At 37.6% G+C, this 26,602-nt stretch overlaps 2 protein-coding genes across 3 annotated transcripts in view; one reads left to right on the plus strand and one right to left on the minus strand.

Annotated features, from left to right (window-relative positions):
• The window catches only part of adcy2a (adenylate cyclase 2a), a 72,886-nt gene that overhangs the window by 33,515 nt on the left and 12,769 nt on the right, over positions 1-26,602 (minus strand). Inside the window, exon 3 of the mRNA XM_030749770.1 lies at positions 3,148-3,309. Within this exon, the coding sequence (XP_030605630.1) occupies positions 3,148-3,309 (162 nt within the window). The remainder of the gene's footprint in view (positions 1-3,147; positions 3,310-26,602) is intronic.
• Positions 7,394-16,263, plus strand: LOC115794330 (uncharacterized). Of its 2 annotated transcripts, none has more exons than XM_030749768.1 (7): positions 7,394-7,589; positions 8,405-8,438; positions 9,798-9,874; positions 11,242-12,215; positions 12,898-13,050; positions 13,814-13,906; positions 15,170-16,263. In XM_030749768.1, the coding sequence occupies exons 4-7, from the start codon at positions 12,072-12,074 to the stop codon at positions 15,488-15,490; spliced, it is 711 nt and encodes a 236-aa protein (XP_030605628.1). In that variant the 5' UTR covers positions 7,394-7,589; positions 8,405-8,438; positions 9,798-9,874; positions 11,242-12,071; the 3' UTR covers positions 15,491-16,263. The 2 variants fall into 2 exon arrangements, with proteins under 2 accessions (XP_030605628.1, XP_030605629.1); XM_030749769.1 differs by lacking the exon at positions 7,394-7,589 and adding an exon at positions 7,614-7,722.

The raw sequence follows: 26,602 nt of genomic DNA on the forward strand, positions 1-26,602 counted from the left end.
GTAAACATATCATCAGACCTGTGGGGGGGTTGCTTATTCAGTCCACATGTGCTTTGTGGACTTGCTCTGGTAAACTAAATCATAAATTAACTGTTATTAATCTCATTTTTGTTATTAATCTCCTGCACACAAGGAGTTGGTAAAAAAGGAGTTGGTGGGGGGACAAAACAAACAACAACAACATTCAAAAGCAAAACTATAAACTTTTGAAGTAATATTTTAATTCACACTATACTACTAACAATTACACAATTATAGATGCAAAATTGGATAGTAGAAAGATATGGAATGATCTTAATTGCTTAATATGAAGAACAATTTAATCTACAGAATCCTATTTGGAAGTAGATGGATTATTTCTTTCTAAACTACTGGATAACCAAATCAAATAATTTACCATTTCAGCAATGAATTTCAAGGTTTGTGTAAGGGTGTGGATGACCTTTCTGGTAAAGTATGTAAGTTTAAATTTGAAATGTTTGGGATTTTTACAATGGAGAATTTATTCCAAGCAAGAAAAAGAAAAAACTTTTTCTGTTTATAGAATAATTATAAATTTTAACTAGGCTCCCACAACCCTAAACTGGAATAGGTGGAAGAAAATGGCTTGAAATGTAGCCTTACATTTGCAAGATTATTTGAATATCTTCTTTTAATTAATGTGCATAATATTTCCAGTCTCGTGTTTTGTCCCTTCTTCTTCCAAATCGAAGGCAGGAATTTAAACAATAGTACACAAGGTTAAATGTCATTTTAACATGCCAGAACTGAAACCTCTTTCACATAGTATAATTTGGGCAGGCATGCCACTTTACTTCAAAATTAAATTTGAAAAAAATGTTAAAATGGAACAGCATAGTGTCCTGTAAACCAAATGAATACATAGGTCAATTAAAGTATTATGTTTCTACTTGTCAGACTAAGAAAACTGTCTGCATCAATGACAAGCTTCTGTCCTTTTTCCTTCAAAGGAAAAAAGAAAAATGGGCACATTACCCTACTTTTACCCACATCTTTTCAGGGAAGGACGCAGCCCCTTGCCCATTTACTGAAATAACCAGCAGGCTTTTGGACTTTGATAGAAAAACGAATACAGAGCGTCAATATCTGAAAATGGCTCAGTTTTGTAACATGTTTTATGGCACCACAAGTTCTACAGTAACTTGTGATTCATCCAATGATGACAGTCAGGTTAGGATTGATCTTTTCACATAGGAGTGTGCTCCTCTGCATCGGCCCATCCCAGCAGCTGCAACACGAGCAGCAAACAAACCCTGAGATGCTCAGCATATCAAGGCTTTATAACAGGCTGTCACAGACGGCAGAGGAAGCGCCATGTCATACCAGACAATATGACATGGCTGTGCCATATAAGATGTCATATTGCAATATCATTGCTATAGCAACACCGTGTGTTCACATTCCCTGGTGTGCAACAATGATACAAGCCCGGACATGTCTGAGAGTCACAGGTTAGCTTCTGATCGCAATTTAGTGCCTAAAAAGGGAACTACTTCAACAGCAATGTGACAAGTAGTGTAGAAAAAAGAAAACCAAAAAAAGAAACAGTAAATTGATTATATGACAAATATTTGCTCTCCACTGTGTCTAAGGGAAGAGTCTGGAAGGCTGTCTAATCAGTCCAATATACATGAAGAAAGTAAACAGAACAAAACAGTCCCAAACCCACAATAGCAATTTATTTTGACATCAGGGTAACATCAAGTGATATGTAACAAAGTGCTGTCCCATTTCTACTGATACTACTTGAAGCTTACTGACAATACACATGGGAAATGCTAATTTTATCCATAAAATGGTCTGAATGATTTCTGAAGTGACTGCACATGTTAGAAGTCATTGAAGTGAATATCTGGTAAAACTAGAAATGTACTCAGAGAGTACATTTTCCACCAGGGCCAGTGCAGTATTCCACAATTAAAAAGAAACTGATTAAAATTTTCTTGGGTTCTGCTGTACCCAAGCTCCATGTCTTTAGTAGGTTTCATGATATTCAGTTCAGTAGTTTTTGTGTAACAAATGCCTTTTCTTGGTGGTCTAATAATCATCATCAAGCTTTTCCTGTATGCTAGAAATGCTTGTTGTGACTGGCTCAGAAAATTCTTTAAAGTCTAAGGTTGTTGATGAGGAAGAGGTTTTGCAACGTGCTTATTAAAATAATCTTGTTTACTTTAGACATCGAAAGAAATTAGCCCCCAGTGGACTGAAAATTACTGACTTTTGAAATCAGGTATAATTACGCTCTGATTGATCAAAGTATTATCTAGACCGTTACCTGATATTTCTATTGCTTTGTCTTTATCAGCATATGGCAAATGCCTGAACATTTGGCACACAAGCAGCAATACTGCTAGAAAGAGGAGTGACCTTTTAATGAAGGGTAAAAAACACATTAGAATTTCTCTCACTCACCTCACATGCTAAATTATTTTTTGTTTAAAGGTCACAATTGTTTGTTTGCTATAAATACAGATCATAAAATTAGTGTGATGGGGAAACACATTCAATTTCATAAAAAACTCTTTTATGATTTAATCTAGATAGTAATAATAAACTAACCTAAATGAAGAACAGGGGAGTAAATAGTGTATTTATGTCTGTTATAATATGCATGGTTGCAAGGTGCAAAAAACAAATTCATACACATGATTAGCTAATTGAAGTAACGCTAAGCCTTTCTGCATGCAGTGTGAAGTAATGCTTCCTGGCAACTGTAGGTAAACCCCAAGAGAGAAGTGAGACTCACACAGGTTTGAGGATGACTGATTGTAGTGATGTATGGGAAAACTAGGAGCCACCAGGCTGGCTCTGGCTCAACGTCAACAGTAAAAAATTAAATCATTAGTGACGTTCAGATCTATGTGGTAGCTGGTAGGAGCAATTTGTTACCTTTTGAACAGGTCCCCCCAACTTCATGTCCATCTAAGTGAGGTGACTGCTGATGAACTCTTTATAGTTGTTACATGAGTAGTAAGCAGAATTTCTAAGTTGGCTTATCAGAGTTCTTGTGTGCAGTTATACAGTGGTCAAATCACTAATAAGTGATGATTGTTGTGAGTTCAGGTGTGCACTGTGTGCTTTTTTCCTTTAGTGCATTTGTATGCTTGCAACCCTTGATCACCTTACCTGCCACACTACTGGCTCCATGTGGTCAGCTGTGGTGGACAGGCAGACACTCAACACGACGGTGTGAGAGGCAGAGGTTAGAACACTGGCGACAATGGCATCCCGCATAGAGAACGGCAGCATGGTGTAAACCACAAACACAATGAACAGGAAGAATGACACCTGTGGAGAAAGTTACAGTTATATAACACCTGCAAACAGAAACGGAAAGGAGAAAATAAGAAAAGGGGTGAAAGCAATGCATGCAAAAAAAAATATAGATTCTGTTAACAGGCCTTTGGGGTAAAAAAAAAAAAAAAAAAAAAAAAAAAAGGACATATATTCATGATATTAAGCATATTTCAGTTTTCTGCACTAAACAGCCAGCCCATTTTAGCATTCTTAGCATCTTAAGCTTACTTAAGCGCCTTGATTGCAGGAACCAGAAAGGGGGACAATCAGCGCCTACACTTCAAATCTGACACCTCTAATGTAGCATGTGGAGTGGCTCCCTTTTTATCCAATTTCCACACATATACAAATGCATAAACACACACACACACACACACACACTTCTTTAATTCGCTTTCTGCTGCAGGGTTAAAGTTGCTTGTCTGCTCCCCTGCCTGAATAGAAAGGGCTCAGTGTTCTTACTGGCTGTAGCCAGGTGCTGGTTAACCATCCTTGGTTTATTTGCAGGACTAGAGGGAATGTGGTGTTAGGGTGTAGCAAGATGGAAAGGGGCAAGAAAAGGAAGCCAAAAGGATGGAGTGTGACTAAAACAGTACTGCCTCTGTTAAAGCATGAGTGATTAACATAAGTGCCTTTGACAATGACAACTTCTGAAGCTGCTCTTAATCAAATGTAGCAAACAACAGATTTTCCATGTCATGTGTTCTCGGTACTGGAAATACTCAGTTTTGTTTAGGCATTTGGATAAAGCAAACAGGAAGCAGGGCACATAGTAAATAGCCATCCACCATGGTAATTGTCAGTTACCTGACATTTACTTGTGTTTTTCTCTCCTCTCTACATTCAGATCCAACTGATTTGAAAACTTGGGTTCTCACTTACAGCTTCTCTGAGTAATGTCTTAAGCTGAGCTCCAATTCCTGTGTGAAAATAATATTTAACTACAGTTTTAAACCTAAATATTAGTAAATATCAAAGGCTTGTCTGGTCCCATAAGGCCAAGAGATTGATATTTATGTTTGAATTAAAAAAAAAATTACCAAGCAATATGCCTTCCACAGTTGCATAATACCTATAAATTCATTATTCATAAAAACAATGAAAAAAAAAACTTCATAAAACAAATCTACCACAGTAATTTACAGCTTTTGTACTGTAAATTTACTGGATGCTGTACCCTGCAGTACAGCAGACTGTGAGTTCTGCAATTACAAGAAGAGCAGAACACCAGCCTTAGATTATAAATGTCATCTACTTTAAGAAGAATGTAAAAGAACCTGATATGTTATATTAAAAGAATGTGTTTGTATAAGAAGTCCTCCAGTACAGTAAGTGCGAATATACATAAATATCTATTTTTAAAAAAAAATCACTGATTTAGTGCAAGAATAATTTGTGATCTCTTTAAATAAAAAATGCAAATGAAAGGATAATGCCAGAGCCACTAAAATATTGCCAGAAGATTGCCTTTCTTAATACAGTTTTGATACAATGTGCACAACTTCTACATTAATATTTGGCAATCAACTGAGAAAAGCACTTTATTTATTAAAGCATCAAAGGATTTGGAACCTTTGATGAAGTTTAAATATTTGGTCTCAAATCAATATGAAATAAAGTAACAATGATTTTTAATTGAACTACAAATAGTATAAACCATGCTTTGATTATATTTCATATTGCAACCCCCCCTCCCCCCCCTCCATTCTGGTATGACTTGAAGTGTTGTGTGTCTGTGTATTTCTCAATAGTTACAGAGCATCTCACTGAATGTTAATTGCCTTGAAAATGCTGACAGATCAGCACAATAAACAGTAGATTACCACTATCTGTGACTGACAATCAAATGTATTTACAATTATTTCCAGTTATTATTAGCTTAATAACGGCAGTTTCCTGCAGTTTTTAGAGAGTGGGAAGAAATGAATGTTTTTCAGTAAAGTGACTGACACGGAGGCCAAGAGGGTAAAACACTTGAATTACACTCAAAATAAAATTCCACAGCCTCATGCTAATAAATGTATGCATCGCTCTAGACACCTATAGCATTTAAGAGTTTTAAGTTACTTCAAAAGCCTTCATAAAACAGCAGGTAGCAATCTAACCATGCAATCACTTTTTTTTCATTGCCTACAGAAGTTCTGCACCTTCCTTTAGGTGGAACCATACTGTTGACAAGACAGCTTATAATTACAGAAGCCAGCCACTTGTCAAGGTGAGTAGCCTATGATGTCCCATGACCCTGGACAAATGCATACAATGATTAGCCCAGAACTGGATCCCGTTCTTTGGTGTCACAGTTAATATCTGACAATTTCCAAATCCACGATAAGCTGTCTCCTCTAAGGGCTGGAAGAGGTCATTATTACTGTGACACTGCCAAAAAAATTCAATCACTGGTCATGGCAGAACTATGACCACCAACATGTGCAGCTGCTTGACCTTCACAGCAACTATTTCTTTTTTCCAAATCAGTGGAGCTCATCTTTTTAGATATGCAGCCTGGCATTTCCATTTCTTTTATCTAAGTCATTTCACATGTATAAACCAATAACAATTACCATAATAATCCCGACTGCATAAATTACTGACAGAAAATGTTATACTGAATATGTTGAGAGAAAATTGTTTTGAAAAGATGCAGGAGAAAGTGCAAAGTACCAGTAAAATTTCTAATGCTGCATGACCCCCATTTCTATCAAACCCTGTGCATAGCCATGGTCTGGGCCAAAAAACAGCCAGCTGTGAAGATGTAGAACACTACAAAAGACCATCAGCATTTCATTGACATCTCTGAAAGCCAAAGTGAATATAAAAATTTATAAAGTTGCATGCATCCTGTTTTCCTTCATTCTGGTCCCAGGGGAGATCTGTTTTTTAATCTCTTTGTGCCAGTGCCTGGCTGAGCTTTAATTGGGTGCAGTCTTAGTTTATTCTTACAATGTCATGGTTCAGTAGTGCTGGCAATAATAGTTAGCCTCCAAACATGAAGGCAGCACTGAAAAGTTTAAGAGGCTGCTTATTGGGAAGGGATGCTGGAACAGGAAAGCAGACTGAAATGTCAGGAAATTAAATGGCAAAAATGGAGACATGTCAATGAGAAACGATAAAATAAAAACAGCTGTGAAGAAATATGAAACTTGACGCGCACAGGTGAGAATGCAAAAGCGGGGTGACTAGTAGAAAGGTAAGGGTCTTGAGGAAGGTGAGAGTATTCAGGCTCCATGGCTCCTACAGTATTTGTGAACTTGTCAGTGCCAATTTGTTAAAACCCCATAGATTCAAAATTGCTCCACACAACAAACTATTAGCCTACTTGAAAATATATTGCATTAAATTATAATGCATGTGGAACTTTATGATATGGACTCCGATATAGAGAGAGACCAAAAATAAGGGCAAGAAGAGAGGAATATTGTGTTTAACAAAGATCCACCAGTAGAATTTACGTTCGTATCCCTTCAGTACTCCATACCCGCATGCGCATAAACATTAGACATTAAACATTAGGTCTCAAGATTATCTAGACAATAGTTATTCATTTAACTATGGCAGAAGAGGAATAAGAAAGTATTAACTTACTTCCTAATACAAGAGAGAGCTGCTAATGCTGCCAAGCACCATCTAGCACAGTAATATAATTTGCTTAGGGTACAGAAAGCCTTTCTCTAAATTAATTCTCTGAAATCCAATGCTGCTAACTCAATCACAAAATGTACCCATTATAATGGAGAGGCTGCAGGAGTGAAGACACCTGCTGAGTTCTCCCACATAGTTGATACATGATGTAGTAATAAGAGTGCAGGGCATCCTGCATTGTGGTTACAGGAAGCACGTAAGGGCTAGAGATGGTTATTGCTCCTGATTTCTTGAATAACTTAAATTCCGATATACAAAGTTCCAATTTTGTTCAAATTCCAAATCCATTCAAAATCTTTTTGGTTTGGAATTTTTCTTTTTGGTTAATTTTCTTTTAATAATTTTGCTTAGATATGAAAATATGAAACTAAGTATGCAAATTCTACACTCTTAACCCAGATATTAATTGTAATTAAACGTTTTAGTAATCATTACTTATTCTTTCGTCTTTGGTAAAAATGTTGTCCCATTACTAAATCAAATTAGTTAACTGTACGTTTCTACACAAATATAGAGTGTAATGAACTTGTTAAGCAGAGATTACTAAAGATATTATGTTTTTGAAGTGAAGGGGCGGGGCATATTCAAACTGCTGCAACATGCACCGTGGCAAGTTCAACGGCTCCTGACTGGTAAGTGTGAAGAATAACTATTTTAAATAATACTAGCTATTTCTTTGCTTAAAAGATAGCTGAGTTCCATGTGCAGCTATAACTGAAAATTATAGTTACAGCCTACTGCCACCATTATCAACACTTTGTAAAGGTAAAGTGAGGGGTTTTGGAATCGAAGTTAAATATCGCGAGTGGAGTGGCGAGCGCGAATGTTAGCATTGGCTTAGTGTTAGCGTACTGACGAGTCTCAGTTTATAACGGACAGTTACTTTAGGAGAGATGTAGTTTGCTGAAATAAACCTTTACTACACCAAGTTTAAGCCGAGTGTATCCTGTCTCTGAGAGTAATTTTTTTTAATTGAAAAAGCCGCTCCAGTAGTGTCAAGACAGCTAAATGCTATCGTTAGCTTAGTGTTTCACATCGTTCGTAACAGCATGTGCTTGTGTTAACATAGTACACGTTTTTTTCTATACGGTTTCGTATGTACTGAAATGTAATGGTCGGACACAAAGGTTGAAATCTTGTATGACTAAAGAGCTGAGGCTAAGGTTATCGCCAGTTGTTCTTCTTCACCTCTGCAGACTCTTAAAATACAGAACTGACAACAAGTTAGAAACGTTATTAAACCTGTCAGTTGTCTGCAGACAGAAGGGTAAGCCTAACTCATTCGGCAATATTTTAACTCTAATGTGAAACGGGAAAACAAAATTTTCAGGCTGAGAACAGAAATTTCAAAGGGAGACAGTATTTAAAAGTACCATATTTCCTTGATCGCTGATGACATGGTTGTGGACAAGTGTGCTAAAATCTTTATTATTTTTTGTTCTTACAGGTCCGTGTGAAGATGCAGTGGAAGTGCAAATACTGTGAGTTTACATCAGAGAAAAGGGGTTACCTCTTAAAACATTACAGGCTAAAACATGGAAGCTACACCAGAACTGTACCATTCATTTCCTTGCTTACACCAAGAGTGTTTATGCACATTTAAGTCCATCAGTGCACTTAGGGTCCACTTATCCAAAATTCACCAGAAAGACCAAGATGCACAACTGTGTGAAACACTGACCTTTCACTGTCAGTCCTGTGATTTTTCTGCTGCTTGCACAGAGGCAGTTTTTATCACTCACTTGCGGAGTACACATTTAAAAGTTAATCACAGAGTCCACTGTCCATATAATGGGTGTAACTTTAATACTACTGTGTACTCCACATTCAATGCACACAGAAGTAAACAGCACAGAACAGGCAATTGGAAGATGTTCAAACCAGAAATAGTGTCTGGTAGTGAAACCAATGAAGTGGCAGAAGAGGAACCTGGGCCCCCAAACAACACTGTTGATTTAGAAGGCAGCGAAGAGTCCAGCGATGAAGAGCATCATGATCTTGGGAAACAGTTGGAGCACAACCTAGCTGCTCTTTTTTTAAAGATGCAAACCATCCTCCACATTCCACAAAGTTCTATCGATGAAGTTATACAACAGCTCCTACATTTACGTGAACTGTCCCAACCACTGCTGCACAATTCAGTCAAGGACATTTTGAAGCTACACACAGATGTAGATGATTCAACTGTGAAACAAGTAGTCAGGGCTGCCTCAGAGAGCAATATCATACTAAAGTATTGTGGCAAGGGTGGCTCCTTATCAACCTCTAAAAGGAGAGCAGCATATGTAAACAAAAACTTTGATGTGGTTATGCCAGTTGAGTACTTTATTGCCAGGGAAAATAAATCCAGTGCTGTATATGTTCCTATAAATGCCATGTTACAGAAAATGTTGAACAGGGCAGACATTTTAGATAAAGCTCTTCCAGTACAAAAACATGTGCCACATGAGTACAGTACATACAGAGATGGTTTGTACTGTAAAGAAAATGGCCCCTTAACAGCGAGGAATTCAGAATCGCTGTTGGACTTTACACAGATGATTTTGAAGTGTCTAATCCATTCGGGACATCTAAGAAAAAACATAAAATGAGTGCAGTGTATTGGGTGCTTGCCAATGTGCCATCAAAATATAGGTCCACACTCCAGTCCATTCAACTTGGCTCTTTTATGTAAAGCCTCTGATGTAAAAGAATATGGCTATGCTAAAACTCTTCATCCTCTGATCAGGATCTGGTTTCTTTGGAGCAAGATGGCCTAAATGTTGAGAAGTTGGGAGCATGTGTCAAAGGCACAGTGTTGTATGTGGCTGCTGATAACTTGGCTGCTCATTCTTTTGCAGGATTCTTTGAGAGCTTTGGAGTGGACAAGTTCTGCAGGTTCTGCATGGCAACGATGAGTGAGATCCAAGACAAGGAGGTAAGCTCAGGCTCTTTTGAACCCCGAACTGCAGACATTCACAACAAACAGGTACAGGAGGTACAGCAGGATCCCACTTTGGCAAAACAGTATGGTGTAAAGGGACGATGTGTACTAACTGACAGTCTGGAGCACTTTCATGTTGTTCATGGCTATCCCCCTGACATCCTACACGACTTTTTTGAAGGGGTTGTTCCTGTTGAGTTATCACTCTGCATTTCAGAACTGATTTCTAAGAAATATTTCACATTAGAAACACTGAACCATGCTATCACATCTTTTGCATATGCTTTTCATGACAAAACTGACCAGCCTCAGCCTATTGCCCAAGGCTTCTCTACCAAAGGGACCATAGGTGGAAATGGCCATGAGAACTGGGCTCTAATCAGGTTGCTCCCACTTCTCATTGGCCATAAAGTGCCTGAAGGGGGACGATGCCTGGAACGTTCTGATGCTCCTTAAAGATATTGTTGAATTGGCTGTAGCAACAAGGCACACTGAAGAGTCTATACATTTCTTTGAATGCAAAGTGTCAGAACACAGAGAACTGTTGCAAACTACATTCCCAAATTTCAAATTGCGTCCAAAACACCACTTCATTGAGCATTATCCTGAGATGATTAAGGCATTTGGCCCACTGTCAGATGTCTGGACAATGCGTTTCGAGGGAAAACATAAATTCTTCAAGCGGGTCATTCGTAATGCACACAACTTCAGACATGTGGCACTTACACTGGCTGTAAAGCATCAGAAAATGATGGCTTACTGTTTGGACACAAGTTCGTTTTTCAAGCCCTCAGTTGAGCTGGACAAGGTTACCACAGCACTGATCACATCTTTCCCCGAGAATGTCCAACAAGTTTTCTGCAATAGAGTACCCCAACTTACAAAGGTTATGGTTGCATCATCAGTCTCTGTAGATGGAATTAGATATTATGCTGATATGATACTCTGTTGGTTCATGTTCAGGCCTCCCCAAATTTCAAACAGATCAAGCAGATTGTGGCAATAAACACAGAGATCTTGTTTGTCTGCAATACAATGATGGCATGGTACCATGAACATGTCAGATCATTTGAACTCTGTGGCAGCACAAATCCCTCTTTATGTGTGGTGGAACTAAAAGAGCTGAATGATGTTTTCCCTCTGTCAGCATACAGATTTGGAGAAAATTCAGTAGTGACACTCACTCGTTATATTCTGTGTTGAGAAACCACAAGTGTTGTCAGTCCTAGCATTGCTCTAGATAGAGTCTAAATGTAAGCCTAATTGGTAATTTTGTATCTTTTTTGATAAGCCTTATGTTAAACTGAATATCTATGTCTTTGTGTATATATTTCTAATAAGCTATTTTTTTTATTTCCAAGATGGCAGCACACCAGAAGATGACCTTGAGAGTAATTTTCACAGAGACGGATATAAGAAAGGTTGTTCTGAATACGAGACCCACTACAGTGGAGGATTTGATAGGCAAGCTTAAAGATCACTGGGACTTAATTTTAACTTCAGTCTCCAGTACCAAGATCCTGAATTCAATTATGAAGTGTGCAATCTGACAGATATCGAAGATCTTCCTGAAAAACCAACAGTCAAGGTCATCCCTCTACTTGAGTTGGTATCTGTCTCAACATCTGAAGAAATCTTGAGTGGCACACCCAGTGTAGCAGATACAGAGATCCTCTCTACATCCTCGCAGGAGCGACAGAAACAGTGGCCAGATTGTTTTGATATCCCAGATTTTTCTGTTGATGTAGCATATAGACTTAGGCAAGCAGATCATCAGTTTCTTCGTGATGGTACGCACCTGAAAGTAACAAAAGAGCTGAAACATGAGATTCTTGAAAGATTGGCAGAGAGCATGTATAGTTGCACAGCATACCCAAATAATGCTCAGTTTGAAAGTGTTGCACAAGCCCTCATAAGCAAGCACCCCTCTCTCCAGGAGCGAGGCTCAACCAGTCGCTGTAGTGGCTGGAAAAATAGTCTAAAATTTAAAATGGCTAATTACAGAACAAAGCGCAGAAGATCAGGGTGCCTTGATGTAGCAGTAAATGCAGGGAAATGAGGAGGGCATTCAACTGAAGGAGAACCAGCCAACAAGAACATCAAGAAAGGCGAGATCAACTTCTTACCCAACTTTCCAGAGGGATTTAATCAGGTAGCCCTTGAGGGTGCCCACAAAGACTTGGTTAATGAAATGCAGAAGAGAACACCAAATGGACAGCTTGTGAAAGAGAAGATGGATCTGACATTTGCATTGAGAAGAAAAGAGGTGGTGAAGTCAGAACCTGCTGTATGTGAGATGGTGGAATGTTGGCCTGCTTTTTTCACAGAAGATCAGGTTAGTTCATTCATGATTAAGATAATGAGAACTTTTTTTTAAATATGTGTCTGTGTTTCTCTTAGGAAACTGCCTTTATAAAACCTAAAAATATTTATCTGTTAGCCATTCCCACTGTCAGCAAAAAAAAGTAATTTTACCATGCAGGACATGGGAGTTGCTATCTACAGCTGCCTTTATCTTTTTTGGTAAGGAATATTGTATATTGAGTTAGTCATTATTGTGAAATCAATCCCAACACCCTGATGCAGAACTCTGATTTCAGATTATTCTGAAGAGGTTTATCATCTATTAATTCCCTGTTCACAGTACGCTATCCTGCTTATTAAAAGGTTACTTGCCAACAAAAATATATAATTTGACGCAAAATATTAATAGTCTGTTTATATGTAGCAATGGTCTGCTACACAAAAGTAACACAATACCACAAACAATCAGGGCAGTAGAAAAGCAACTCCTGTGTTGTGCGCGGTACAAAGTTTTTGTCAAAGACGTTTGACTAGAATAACTGAAATATCCCCAAATTTAAAGTGTAAAGTGAGTGAGTTGAAGGGGGCTTTGTGTTTTACAGCTGACCATGTCCACACCTGTGCAATTTTTATTGCTGGCCTCACTCTGGTGCTTCCACCTTCAGTTATTAGCTGTAAAGATGTAATATTGGAGCATTTTCTGTATTTTGCAGGTATGCATGGAGTTCAACAGGATTGTTGGCAAGAATCTCAAACAGGAATTCTATGAGAGCATTGATCGGCACAGTCCTCGTCTTATCGAGATTTTTCGATCCAAGAGAGGGAACATTGGCCAAATGTTGACACAGCTTTCCCAACAAACAAAGGTTGGTCCTATTATGCACTTGCATTGTGTGCAACAGCTCATGTAATGACTTGGCTTTAAGTCCAACTGTGTTCATTTTCATGCTTCCCATAGATTGTTGAAATGATTAAAAGATTTTGAATTTAGGGATGGAAAAACAAGGCTGAGTTTCTGAACTTCACTAAAACCTTCAGAGAACTTCAGTAAAACCTGCTAGTTCTTCTCAGTGTTGTAACAGTGGGTTAATTAACCATGAGCCATGTATTTCTTAAATTTTAGGGAATGTGCCTTCAAAAGTCCTTGATTACCATTAGGGATGCACTGATATTAAAATGTGGGATGATATCGATACCCGATATTAATATTGCTGTTATGGCAGATAACTGATAATGTATACAATATATATATTTCACTACCCTTTCGACACCTTGGAAAAAACAAAACAATCCCACCGCTGACATTGATTCTCTGCTTCAGATGAACTCCTCACAATCTTGCGCTGCATCGCTGTCACATGACCAAACAAATACCACATGACCAACCTCCTCCCCTGCCCGTCAAGAAGATGGAAATAGATATGGGTTGTTAATATTGACCCAGTTTTATTTATCGGACCAATACTCACATGTTAACAAATGACTAATATTGGCTGATACCGATGTTAATGCCGATATATTGTACATTCGTAATAACGATGCTTAAGAAGGTGTGGGGACTTTATATTGTTTAATACAATCAATTGTGCTTAGTTACTTGCTTATTTTTGTCATTTTACTGCCCAAAAGACTGCAGAGCCAACTGATATTCGAACACTGGTGCTCAGAGGACTTCCTGTTATCCTTGGTGACAACCCCACAGACTTCTACAAACCAGCCTTTGTAAGTAATTTTACTTAAAGACTACCTAAAGGAACAATAACAACTCAATCTTGAATTTTCACTCTTATACATGGTTCTCATGGGTCTTTGAAATACTTTAAATTCTTTAATATTTACTTTGCAATAATGTTTTGCAGCTGTGTTGTATGACCTATTTATCCAAAGTCAGTGTATTACTTGCATTAAGTGCCATTTGACATGGCCCCTGTTTGGAAAAGCAGCAGAGGTACTGGTGTAGGAAACTAAGCAATATACTGCTGTGATCAGTGTTTCTAACAACATTATTTTAGCCACCTAAAAAATCTAGATCAGTGAAATGTACACTATACATAGAATATTTTCACTGCATTACTGTCAGTCAGACCTCTGACATAAAATTACTTTTATATAAGTTGTATAAAGATTTCTCCTGCCAAACTTCATAGACAAAATCTGTTTACTTTGCTGAACAGAGGAACGGCTCTTCTACTGCTGCCTCAGTCTGTTCGATTGTGTTATTATTTGGTTGGTTTGAGTTCACTAAACTCACACAGTAGTACACATTTAAGGATCAAGGACATGCTAGACTAACAACTCTTGTGTTCTATGAGGTAAAATTACTAATTTTTCCTATGGCATTTGGTTGGCATGAAGAGAGTGCTGTAACTTAATTTTCTAGTCAGATAGGTCCGTTGGACAGCAGTTTGAGATGCTGAAAATAGTATGCGTCCACTAAAACTGATATAAATTTTTTGACTTATCTAAAAATACAAGCTGCAGCAGTAATTGCTTATCTACCTACATTGATCCACCTGCTGCTTCTCCAAAGTGGGGAAAGGCTGACCACCATCTACTGTAGGTAAATATGCTGATGCATCTGTAAGCACCTCATGCAACCCACTTTAAAGGGATAGTTTTTTTTTTTATCTTAATTTATATCTTATGCTATGCTGTGTTGGGTTCATGTCAGGATTTGGGCATAGACAGACAGACGTGGGAAAACAGATGGCAGTTCCAGTGATTAAAGAAAACTTGTGAGCATAGTTTTAAATAATTCAAAGGATAAGGTATTGTTCCACTTAGCACTAGCACATGAAGATGCTAGATAGATGTTCTTTTGTGGAGCTCCAACTCATTCAACATTTACACTAGGAAACTAGGGCTGCATAGTATGATAAAACAGATGATATGACAGAAATTTCAATTTGATTGTGGAAGTTATTTCTTTTTATCAATTATTGATGTCACTGAAATATCATTGTTGTGCTCTTGTCATTTATAAAGGACTCAGATGACGATGACTCTTTCTGCAACATTGACATTGGGATCCTCCTCGTTCAACCTGAAGGTGCTGTGCCCTCATCCTCCCTGCATCTCAGTCCAGCCTCACTAAAAATTGTCATTGAGGGAGAAGTGGTGATGGACAACATTCAAGACCTGCCAAAAGCTATGTGTCTTCTCTTTGGACTTGCATATGCAATGCATCTCAGTTACCCCATTTCTATGAAGTTCACGTTCCAGTTCATCCAACAGATATTTCTTGAGCTGGGCCACGTTGAACTAAAACCAAAGTTACAAACATTGAAAAACCAGCTTGCGATGTAAAGAAATGTCTTGTGTGTTGTTGTCAGTGAACAGTCAGGGGGTTGAAAATATACTTGAGCAACTTTATCAACTCCATCTGCATTATCTAATGCAGTTCAGTGCAGCAGTACTGCCTCAACTTTTATTTCTTAAGAAAGTTTGTAATGTTCAGTTTACAGTGTTATAAGACACATCAATGTCAGGCCACTTGTACTCTACAAAACAGGATTTAGACGTGTATGCTCAGGGCTCCATAGTAATATTTAGTTGATACAGTTAAAGGAAAATTCAGCACTTTTCATATAAATGTCCAGTTTGTGTTGATGGTAAATGTAGTCATTTGAAGCAGTAAATTCAAAATAATGTAATTCCTCCTCAACAGCAACATTACCGCTTATTTTACAGGTTTTTTCAGTCAATAGCAGCACAGGAATTTATTGCTTCAGTTGATTACATTTACTAACAACACAGACTGTACATTTACATAAAACATGCAAAATTTTCCCTTAAACATAGTTGATCTGTGCATTTTCCAAGTTGGAGATTGTGTCCTATTTTAAGGTGTCCAGTTTTTCCAAAAGGATGCAAATATTTTTGTTGAATGCTGCTGCATTTGTATTCCTCCTCTAAACATGTTAGAATTGAGTTCAAGCACATATGCCTATTTTTACTTGCCTTTTGGATGGCAAACTTTTTTTTGAATGGCTACTGTTTTGATACTTTTTTATACTTGTGAAAAGCATGATGACAAACTATAGTTAAAATTGTCTTTTTGCGTAAGTATTCTGCAAAAAATAAAATATTGGAATATTGAAATGTATTTGATTTATTCTCTTTACAATTTAGTGTTACATTCAATACAACTTGAACATAAAAAGGGTAATAGGAAGAGGGTAAGAGGAAATGTTATTAATCATATTAACAAAATATAAATAGCTTTAAATGTTAAATTGCTTATTTGCTTTACAGTTTAGCTTAAAAGTAATTTTCACTCTTAATCCAAATTAGTTGAGTTTACTAGAAAATCGCGTGGAAACTCGTTGCCTTAAACCATTCTAGTTTTTACACAAAGATGAAACTAAACATGTTTAGTTGTGTTAACTTAGAACCTTAGTACAATGTATCAAACATGTTTAGTAGTATTTACTAAAATGGATTAGCTCTCATAAATAGGAAGAAATTTATATGAGCTAATCAATTTTAGTAAAGACTACTAAACATGTTTAGTTTCATCTTTGTGTAAAAACTAGAATGGTTTAAGGCAACGAGTTTCCACGCGATTTTCTAGTAAACTCAACTAATTTGGGTTAAGAGTGTACAAGGAATACTATAACCTGCGGCATTTATAAAAACATTTAGCAAGCCAGTTCAAATAATGCCTTTCAATAAGTGGTTACTTCAGTGTAATGCAGAGACAGTATAATCTTTGTTAGTCTTTCATTAGACAACAATGGTGAACAGGTAAATCAAAAAAATTAACAATACATTTCAGTACTGTAAATATTAATACGTATCTTCAGTGCAACATTTGATTCTAAATCGAATCATCTAGCAGTGTAAATAAGGCTTACCTGATGTAAATTCTATTACCATTCCACGTGACTACCTCATAAAGCTGACTGAGAAAATACCAGGATGTGTAAAGCTGTCATCTTAGCAAGGGGTGCCTACTTTGAAAAATCTAAAATCTAAAACATATTTTGGTTTGTTTATCACTTTTAAGTTTACTACATGATTCCTTATGTGTTCCTTTACAGTCTGGATGACTTCAGTATTACTTCACAATGTAGGAAAAATAATAAAAAATAAAAACATTTGAATGAGAAGGTGTGTCCAAACTTTTGACTGATACTTTATGTCAGATTGAAGCTGAGAAATTCTAACAGTAACTAGCAACAAGCAGTGGCAGCCTACCTTCCCTGCTCTATTTGATCAGCAATGAAAATATGGTTCCAAGTTACCAGAAATGCAGCACTACATCACACAACCGAAAAATATTGTCTAGTTTGCTTTTCTTTTGCACAAAATATTTGTCTCAATTTTTTCCCCTGTGGTATCGAAAATGGTATCAAGCATCGAGTATTTTCCTGGGTATCACATCAAGTTTGAAATTCTAGTATTGTGACAACCTTAGACACAATCCACCTTACCTGGCCTGTCAAGAAGACAACAGCTGGAATTTTGGGACTTATTTGTGAACTGAGATGAGTGAGCGCACAAAATATGTATATAGTGTTTTGACGTGTGTGTATATGTGTGTATATGTGTGTATATGTAAATGTGGGTATTGACACTGATATATATATTTATGTATATAGTGCTTATGTATATGTGTATAGATTTTTGCTATTTTATTTTATTCTATTCTATTTTAGTTTAGTTATTTGTTCTTACTCATCCTTTTCATTTTTTCTCTGTATTGAGCTGCTGTAATGCACAAATTTCCCCGTCGTGGGATTATTAAAGTTTTATCTTATCTTATCTTATCTTATCTTAAAACATCTAATATGAAACCACTTCATTCATTCCACTGCAAAGACTCTGAAGCACTGTCCACTGCAGCTGCTGTGTTACAACTGACTGTCTGCTTGTATGATTCCACTCTTTAGTGCATCAGACAACGTTTCAGCCAAAATACTGTGAAAACCAGGTTTGATTGTCAGGTATGAATGTATGGCTCTGGGTATCCACCTGTGGACAGGGCAGCTGTCAACCGACTTAAGTGAGGTTGAGACCTTGTGTTTAACTTCAGAATACAGATTATTGAATGATTTATTCAAATGTTTGTATGTCTGTAAAATGTACCATGGTTCTAGTGTGAAGCCATCATTTAAAACAATGTAGTATGGGCCTACATATGAATGTTGCAACAAACTTGGAACATGGAACTGCAATTTCAGTGCAAAACCCTCTCCGGTGGGGTTTTGTTTGAATAAGACACATTTTCAAAAATGTCAAATGGTTTTGGATTTTGTGGTATTTTCACAGTATTTTACCTGTATTTTGCATACTTACGTATGACATCATATATGTTACGTTGCTTATTTTCTCCCCATTTTGTTTTCATAGTTTTTAAATCCAAAATGCCACCAGATATACTGTATGTCTTCAGCTTTGGCATTGCCTTCAGTGGAAACTAATTCAACCAAACAGATTCAGCTGATGCTGGTTCACTGGACTTGGATGGATCTCATTCTGTGAGGGATCAAAAGTTCACGTGTCTAAACAGCCTGGGTTAAAGCTTCACAAAATCAATAGGAAAAAGAATACGTTAAAAGACTGGTGTCTCATTTTTATGATTCAATATTGGATCTTTCAAATGGAGCCCAGCCCTATTAAGAAAGCTCTTATCTAACAATTCTGGCCAAAGATTTTTGTTGGTTCTTCATGGTGAGTCAACTTTGCTTCTCTCCATGAATCTATCCCTTGATAATTACACTGGTGAGGGTTCATAAAACAAATTATAGAGATGGAGTGTCACATTACATCAGCCTTTTAGTCTACAGTCAGTGGCTGAGATTAGTGTACACGTTAGATTTACAACATGAAATCTGTGTGCTGTTGTCCATGTAATAAGCACGTGTGTGTGTGTGTGTGTGTGTGTGTGTGTGTGTGTGTGTGTGTGTGTGTGTGTGTGTGTTTGTGTGTGTGTGTGTGTGTGTCAGCTATTTATGGTCAAAGAAGACATATACTCATTTAATTTCTGGCTACACGTTAAATTTCAGTTAAAAAAATCTATTGATTTAGAGTAAAGATACAAAATTAAATGAAGTGCATAAGAGGCAATAAGCCAAGTGCAATTTCTGTATAGGTATGTTGACCTTGATCACTAAGATAAATTAAGTTGGTAGTGCAGGAAAAAAAATGACTTCTCTTTACACTAAACTGTATCTCTCCTGTCTTGCCTGTCTTTCCTATCAGTAGTTCCTGTTCTATTGCCATCTCCCCTCTTGTGAGTGCATCTGGCATGTGTGTCTGAGAGACAGGGAGAAGGAAAGGAGGAGATGAAGCATGGTCCAGACATCCCTCAGTGAGGGGTAGAGGCTGGACCACACAGATAAGCCTTTCTTCCTACCACCAGCAAATAGAGAGGGCTTTGTGGGGAAAGGATAAGCATCCAATTGATTTCAGGTTTCAAATTGGAAAGTGTACTCTATAATAAGCAGGAATGGTGAGCACAACACCGCATAGGAACTATTTGACCATCAACAACGCAATGTTTCTTTTACACGGCAGCATGTTCTGACAGTGCAGCTTTTAGTATTACTATGTTTTGCTCTCTTACTGTGACATTATCTCTCTGAGGATGTCACCATAAAAATACAGATGGAGATGGCAGTCATTCTATTTAATCCACAGTATACTGAATAAACAGTGGGAATCTAATGGGAGGAGGCTTTACAGATTCTGCCAGAGATAACACATGAGATGCTGGATTCATTTGGTTCCAAGGCTACACCATTTCCCTCAGGCGGAAAAGTTTTCTCTTGTCAATGGATTTAAAAAATATAATCGGGACAACAGGGAAATCATCTAGTTTTGTCTAGACATGAGCAGAAATGCAACTGAAAAATATTAAATTCTAAGTGCCATCTGTGCACATCTATAAAGTTTGACCCAAAACTTCCTCAAGTGAATTAGTCCAGTGACCTTGTTAGCATGTATAGGCTTTGGGGCAAGTACTGAGAATGTACTGAGATAAAAAAAAATAATGAAAGAATGGAATCTAAGTGTACCAACTGTATTCTGAAGTTTCCCCCACTTTACTTTGTTGCTACACAACCCTTTTCTCATGGACAACTAAAGCCATTTCATCTTCAAGTCATTTTAGCTTGCAGAATATGGGAGTTGCTGTTCTACCAGTTGTCTCAATCAATTTGTTTGTGATATGCTTAACTTTAGTGTTTTAAAGAGTTGGATTTGGAATGAGGTATTAGTTACACAAAAATGCATTCAATCACAAAGTGGGATGCTGCAGTAAATTAAAATTCTCATTGCATGTGGGAATTTTGTGGAGGCTCCAAAGGCCAAGAAATATTAACTCTGAACATTTTTCACAGCTCATGTATATCATCAAATATTTCATGTCCTGATATCAAATTTGGTGTATGGGAATGACACAGCTTCCTGAGGTTGCCCATAATCCAAATTAAGTGTCAATTTTACCTGTGCTGATGCTGCATAAGCAAAAACATACTTATCATATCAATACATGCTTTTTACATGATCTTATCAAGTTACAGTGGCGGCTGTGCCACTAGACTGGTTGGTCCTCTCATTGCTGCTTGTAGCTACATCTTGCCAGATAGTTTACTCATGTAAAGGGGAGGCTCCCTGTTCTGCACTGTACTGATCAGACTCTATCTCAGATATTGTAAATTTCTCCAATGATGCTTAAGTTCCCTAAGGATGATCTGTATTCATTCATTTGCCTGCATTCCTGGGTGTTCAGACTAGTCTTCCCACACTTCCACTTCCACTTCCCCGTGCTGACAAACTTAATTCTGTCATCAACACTCTAGGCCAGTCTTTTGTTGCCTACCTTCTGCAAGCCAATCAGCCTCTGCTCTGTGTGTTTTAAATCTCAGCGCTCTTCTGACGTTCTGCCTTTCAGGCTCTTATTCATGCAACCCGTCTCCCCCCATCTCCACCTTATTTTGGCCTGATGGAGATCCTTATCCAAGTCTTCACCTGCTTTATCTCTAACACCACCAGCAACAATTGTTGCTTCATTGGAGTCTAATCAACAAAAAATTATTACTCATACTTTGTACTTCAACAAAACATGTTCAGGCTTTAAGAAAGTTAAAGGACTATATGGACAGGACTAAGTGAAGGGAAGTAGCAGCCACATAATGCTAATCAAATGCACTTGTTTAACTCATCAGCAAATGTGACCAGCTCTAGGAAAAATAGGAGTTTTGGGAGTTAGGTTTATGTTGGTCAGACCATGCAATGCTCAGAGAAACTGCAAAAAGAGATCTATCTCAGCCTCTACAGGCCTCAGTTAGACTGAACAAGTATGGCTTGTCTGGAAGCCTTGTGAGGAGAAAGCCTCTTGTCTCTAAAATAAATAAATAAATAAAAATAAAAAAAAACACCTGCATGGCTCAAGATTTTAAATGGATAATTAAATGGAGTCAAATGTGAGGCCACCTGTCTAGCAGCTAAAGCTTGGCCGAAACTTTGTTATGCAACAGGACAATTCTCAAGCACACCACTTAGAACAGAATGGCTAAAAAAAACCTGCAAACCTCAATGAACTGAAGCAATGTTATAAAGAAGAGTGGAACAAGATTCTTCTATAATGGTGTGCGAGATTAATAGAGACATAGAAAGCGATAACTTCAGGTTTTTGCTGCTAAAGGCCATGTATCCTCCAATCCAATCATTTACTTCAAAATGACCCATATGAGCCTTTCCAAAATGAGCATGTCATGTCGGTCATATCAGCATGTAATTTGGATGTAGCTCAGGACATAGAGCCGGTCACCTAGTAATCAGAAGGTTGGTGATTCAATCCCTGCCTGCTCTAGTCAGCATGCCAAAGTATCCTTCGGTATCCTGAATTGCTTGTATAAATGGGTCTGAATGAAGCGTGTTGTATAAAGTGCTTTGAGTGCTAAAGTACAGTAGAAAAGAGTTATAAAAGAACCAGTCTATTTATTTAATGTTTAATCTTTTCCTGTGGCATCTAATATCATTTAGTCCCAATAAACTTCTCAGAAATCTGAGAAAATACATATTTATGTATTTCTGCAGAATTTCAGAAAACCGAACATGTTCAAAAGCTCTTTCATGAAAAATGCTAGACGTCACTTAATTTTATTTTAAAACGTAGGTATTGGCCATAAAACGTGTCTGCAAAAACAACCTATGAGGTTGTTTTTCAAAGGAGTATGGGCTCGTTAAAGGTGCTTCTGAAAGCTGTTGAAACATGGGATGCACTTTGTTTTTTCACAGTACTGCATTGAGTCCTGTGAAACTTTATGTCTGAGCATGCGTAATGACCTTTGCCTCGCTGGAGTGAAGCAGTTTCAAACAAACTGTTGCAGTTTGTTGTACTGTAAAAATGTGGCAACTTGTGCAACAGGGAATCTTGGAACAATATAGAAAAATCAAAAGAAAGTTAAGCCACCTATTTTAAGTCTATTAATGTGCATGATGGGGTCTTATCTACAAGTACTTTTTGTCTGTTGCTCGTATTACACATTAGAATTTTAGTTGTAGTAACTGGCAGCAACATTTCAATTCAATTCAATTCAATTTTATTTATATAGCGCCAAATCACAACAAACTGTCGCCTCAAGGCGCTTTGTATTGCGGGTAAAGACCCTACAATAATACAGAGAAAACCCAACAGTCAAAACGACCCCCTATGAGCAAGCACTTGGCGACAGTGGAAAGGAAAAACTCCCTTTTAACAGGAAGAAACCTCCAGCATAACCAGGCTCAGGGAGGGGCAGTCATCTGCCGCGACTGGTTGGGCTGAGGGGAGAGAAAGACATGCTGTGGAAGAGAGCCAGAGATTAATATAAATTAATGATTAAATGCAGAGTGGAGTATAAACAAAGTAAATAAGGTGAATGAGAAACAGTGCATTATGTGAACCCCCCAGCAGACTAGGCCTATAGCAGCATAATTAAGGGATGGTTCAGGGTCACCTGATCCAGCCCTAACTATAAGCTTGATCATAAAGGAAAGTTTTAAGCCTATTCTTAAAAATAGAAAGGGTGTCTGTCTCCCGAATCCAAGCTGGAAGCTGGTTCCACAGAAGCGGGGCCTGAAAGCTGAAGGCTCTGCCTCCCATTCTACTCTTAAGTATCCTAGGAACCACAAGTAAGCCAGCAGTCTGAGAGCGAAGTGCTCTGTTGGGGTGATATGGTACTATGAGGTCTTTGAGATAAGATGGTGCCTGATTATTCAAGACCTTGTATGTGAGGAGAAGAATTTTAAATTCTATTCTAGATTTAACAGGGAGCCAATGAAGAGAAGCCAATATGGGAGAAATCTGCTCTCTCTTTCTAGTCCCTGTCAGTACTCTAGCTGCAGCATTTTGGATCAGCTGAAGGCTTTTCAGGGAGCTTTTAGGACAGCCTGATAATAATGAATTACAATAGTCCACCCTAGAAGTAATAAATGCATGAATGAGCTTTTCAGCATCACTCTGAGAAAGGATGTTTCTAATTTTAGAAATATTGCGCAAATACAAAAAAGCGGTCCTACATATTTGTTTAATATGTGCATTGAAGGACATATCCTGGTCAAAAATGACTCCAAGATTTCTCACAGTGTTACTGGAGGCCAAAGTAATGCCATCCAGAGTAAGTATCTGGTTAGACACCATGTTTCTAAGATTTGTGGGGCCGAGAACAAGAATTTCAGTTTTATCTGAATTTAGATGCAGGAAATTAGAGGTCATCCAGTCCTTTATGTCTTTAAGACATTCCTGCAGTTTAACTAATTGATGTGTGTCATCTGGCTTCATTGATAGGTAAAGCTGAGTATCATCTGCATAACAATGAAAATTGATGCAGTGCTTTCTAATAATACTGCCTAAGGGAAGCATGTATAATGTAAATAAAATTGGTCATAGCACAGAACCCTGTGGAACTCCATAATTAACCTTAGTGTGTGAAGAAGACCCCCCATTTACATGAACAAATTGGAGTCTATGAGATAAATATGATTCAAACCACTGCAGTGCAGTACCTTTAATACCTATAGCAAGCTCTAATCTCTGTAATAAAATGTTATGGTCAACAGTATCAAAAGCTGCACTGAGGTCCAACAGGACAAGAACAGAGATGAGTCCACTGTCAGAGGCTCTAAGAAGATCATTTGTAACCTTCACTAATGCTGTTTCTGTACTGTGATGAATTCTGAAACCTGACTGAAACTCTTCAAATAAACCGTTCCTCTGCAGATGATCAGTTAGCTGTTTTACAACTACTCTTTCAAGAATCTTTGAGAGAAAAGGAAGGTTGGAGATTGGCCTATAATTAGCTAAGACAGCTGGGTCAAGTGATGGCTTTTTAAGCAGAGGTTTAATTACAGCCACCTTGAAGGTCTGTGGTACATAGCCAACTAATAAAGACTGATTGATCATTTTTAAGATTGAAGCATCAATAATTGGAAAGACTTCTTTGAACAGTCTAGTAGGAATGGGATCTAATAAACATGTTGCTAGTTTGGAGGAAGTAACTATTGAAGTTAACTCTGAAAGATCAACTGGAGCAAAAGAGTCTAAACAAATACCAGCAGTGCTGAAAGCAGCTGAACATGAAGAATAATCTTTGAGATGGTTATGAATAATTTTTTCTCTAATGTCTAAAATTTTATTTGTAAAGAAATCCATGAAGTCACTACTAGTTAACGTGAAAGGAATACTCGGCTCTACAGAGCTCTGACTCTTTGTCAGCCTGGCTACAGTGCTGAAAAGAAACCTGGGGTTGTTCTTATTTTCTTCAATTAATGATGAATAGTAAGATGTCCTAGCTTTACGGAGGGCTTTTTTATAGAGCAACAAACTCTTTTTCCAGGCTAAATGAGTATCTTCTAATTTAGTGAGACGCCATTCCCTCTCCAGCTTTCGGGTTATCTGCTTTAAGCTGTGCGTTTGTGAATTATACCACGAAGTCAGGCACTTCTGATTTGAAGCTTTCCTTTTCAGAGGAGCCACAGTATCCAAAGTTATACGCAGTGAGGATGTAAAACTATTGACGAGATAATCGACCTCACTGGGAGCAGAGTTTAGGTAGCTGCTCTGCACTGTGTTGGCACTGAAGAGCATAACAATGAAGGAATTAGATCCTTAAACTTAGTTACAGCACTTTCAGAAAGACTTCTACTGTAATAAAACGTATTCCCCGTTGCTGTGTAATCCATTAAAGTAAATGTAAATGTTACTAAGAAATGATCAGACAGGAGGGGGCTTTCAGGGAATACTGTTAAGTCTTCAGTTTCTATGCCATATGTTAGGACAAGATCCAGAGTATGATTAAAGTGGTGGGTGGGCTCCTTTACATTTTGAGAGAAGCCAATTGAATCTAACAATAGATTAAATGCAGTGTTGAGGCTGTCATTCTCAGCATCTACATGGATGTTAAAATCACCCACTATAATTATTTTATCTGAACTGAGCACTAAATCAGATAAAAAGTCTGAGAAATCAGACAGAAACTCTGAGTAGGGACCAGGTGGATGATAGATAATAACAAATAAAACAGCTTTTTGATTTTCCCAATTAGGATGGACAAGACTAAGAGTCAGGCTTTCAAAAGAATGAAAACTTTGTCTGGGTCTTTGATTAATTAATAAGCTGGAATTGAAGATTGCAGCTAATCCTCCTCCTCGACCTGTGCTTCGAGCATTCTGACAGTTACTGTGACTCGGGGGTGTTGATTCATTTAAACTAACATATTCATCCTGCTGTAACCAGGTTTCTGTAAGGCAGAATAAATCAATACGTTGATCAATTATTAAATCATTTACTAATAGGGACTTGGAAGAGAGAGACCTAATGTTTAACAATTTTCATACACGTACTAGCGAGAGCTGCACTGCAATGAAGGACATGGGAAAAAGTCATCATTCCAAATGACCTTAGGGCTGTACATGACAGGTGAGGTGATTAGAGAGGATGAAGCCAATGCTCTAATCAGTATTTTGTTCCCCTACTTCTCATGTCTTCCTCTTTGCTACAGCACAGAAATCTATAATTGACTCTGTCTTTTACTTCAAATTCCCTAGTTTCTCTTCTGCAGCAGATATCCACTTAGCAACTGCAGAATAACACCAGGGTAACCACAGATTCAAAGACTGGTTATTAATATAATTGGCTGTGAAACAACTGCACAGCATGCTCCAAATTCACAATTGAAGAGAAATACTTAAAAAGAAAGAAGTGAAACCTATGCAAAAAAAAAAAAACACTTTTAAAAGATCCCTCTGGACATACTCATTAATACAATTATCCAATCAGCTAATTGTGTGGCAGAATCAAATAATTTTGCAATAGAGGTCAAGAGCTTCAAGTCAGGTTGACATTAATAAATGTCTTTATGGTGTATACCAGACCGATGAGTTACTGACCTTGTGGGATTTTTATATTTCAAGAGTTGGAAAAAAAAT

The sequence above is a fragment of the Archocentrus centrarchus genome, chromosome 16, assembly GCF_007364275.1.
Source record: "Archocentrus centrarchus isolate MPI-CPG fArcCen1 chromosome 16, fArcCen1, whole genome shotgun sequence".
NCBI classification, from domain to species: domain Eukaryota; kingdom Metazoa; phylum Chordata; class Actinopteri; order Cichliformes; family Cichlidae; genus Archocentrus; species Archocentrus centrarchus.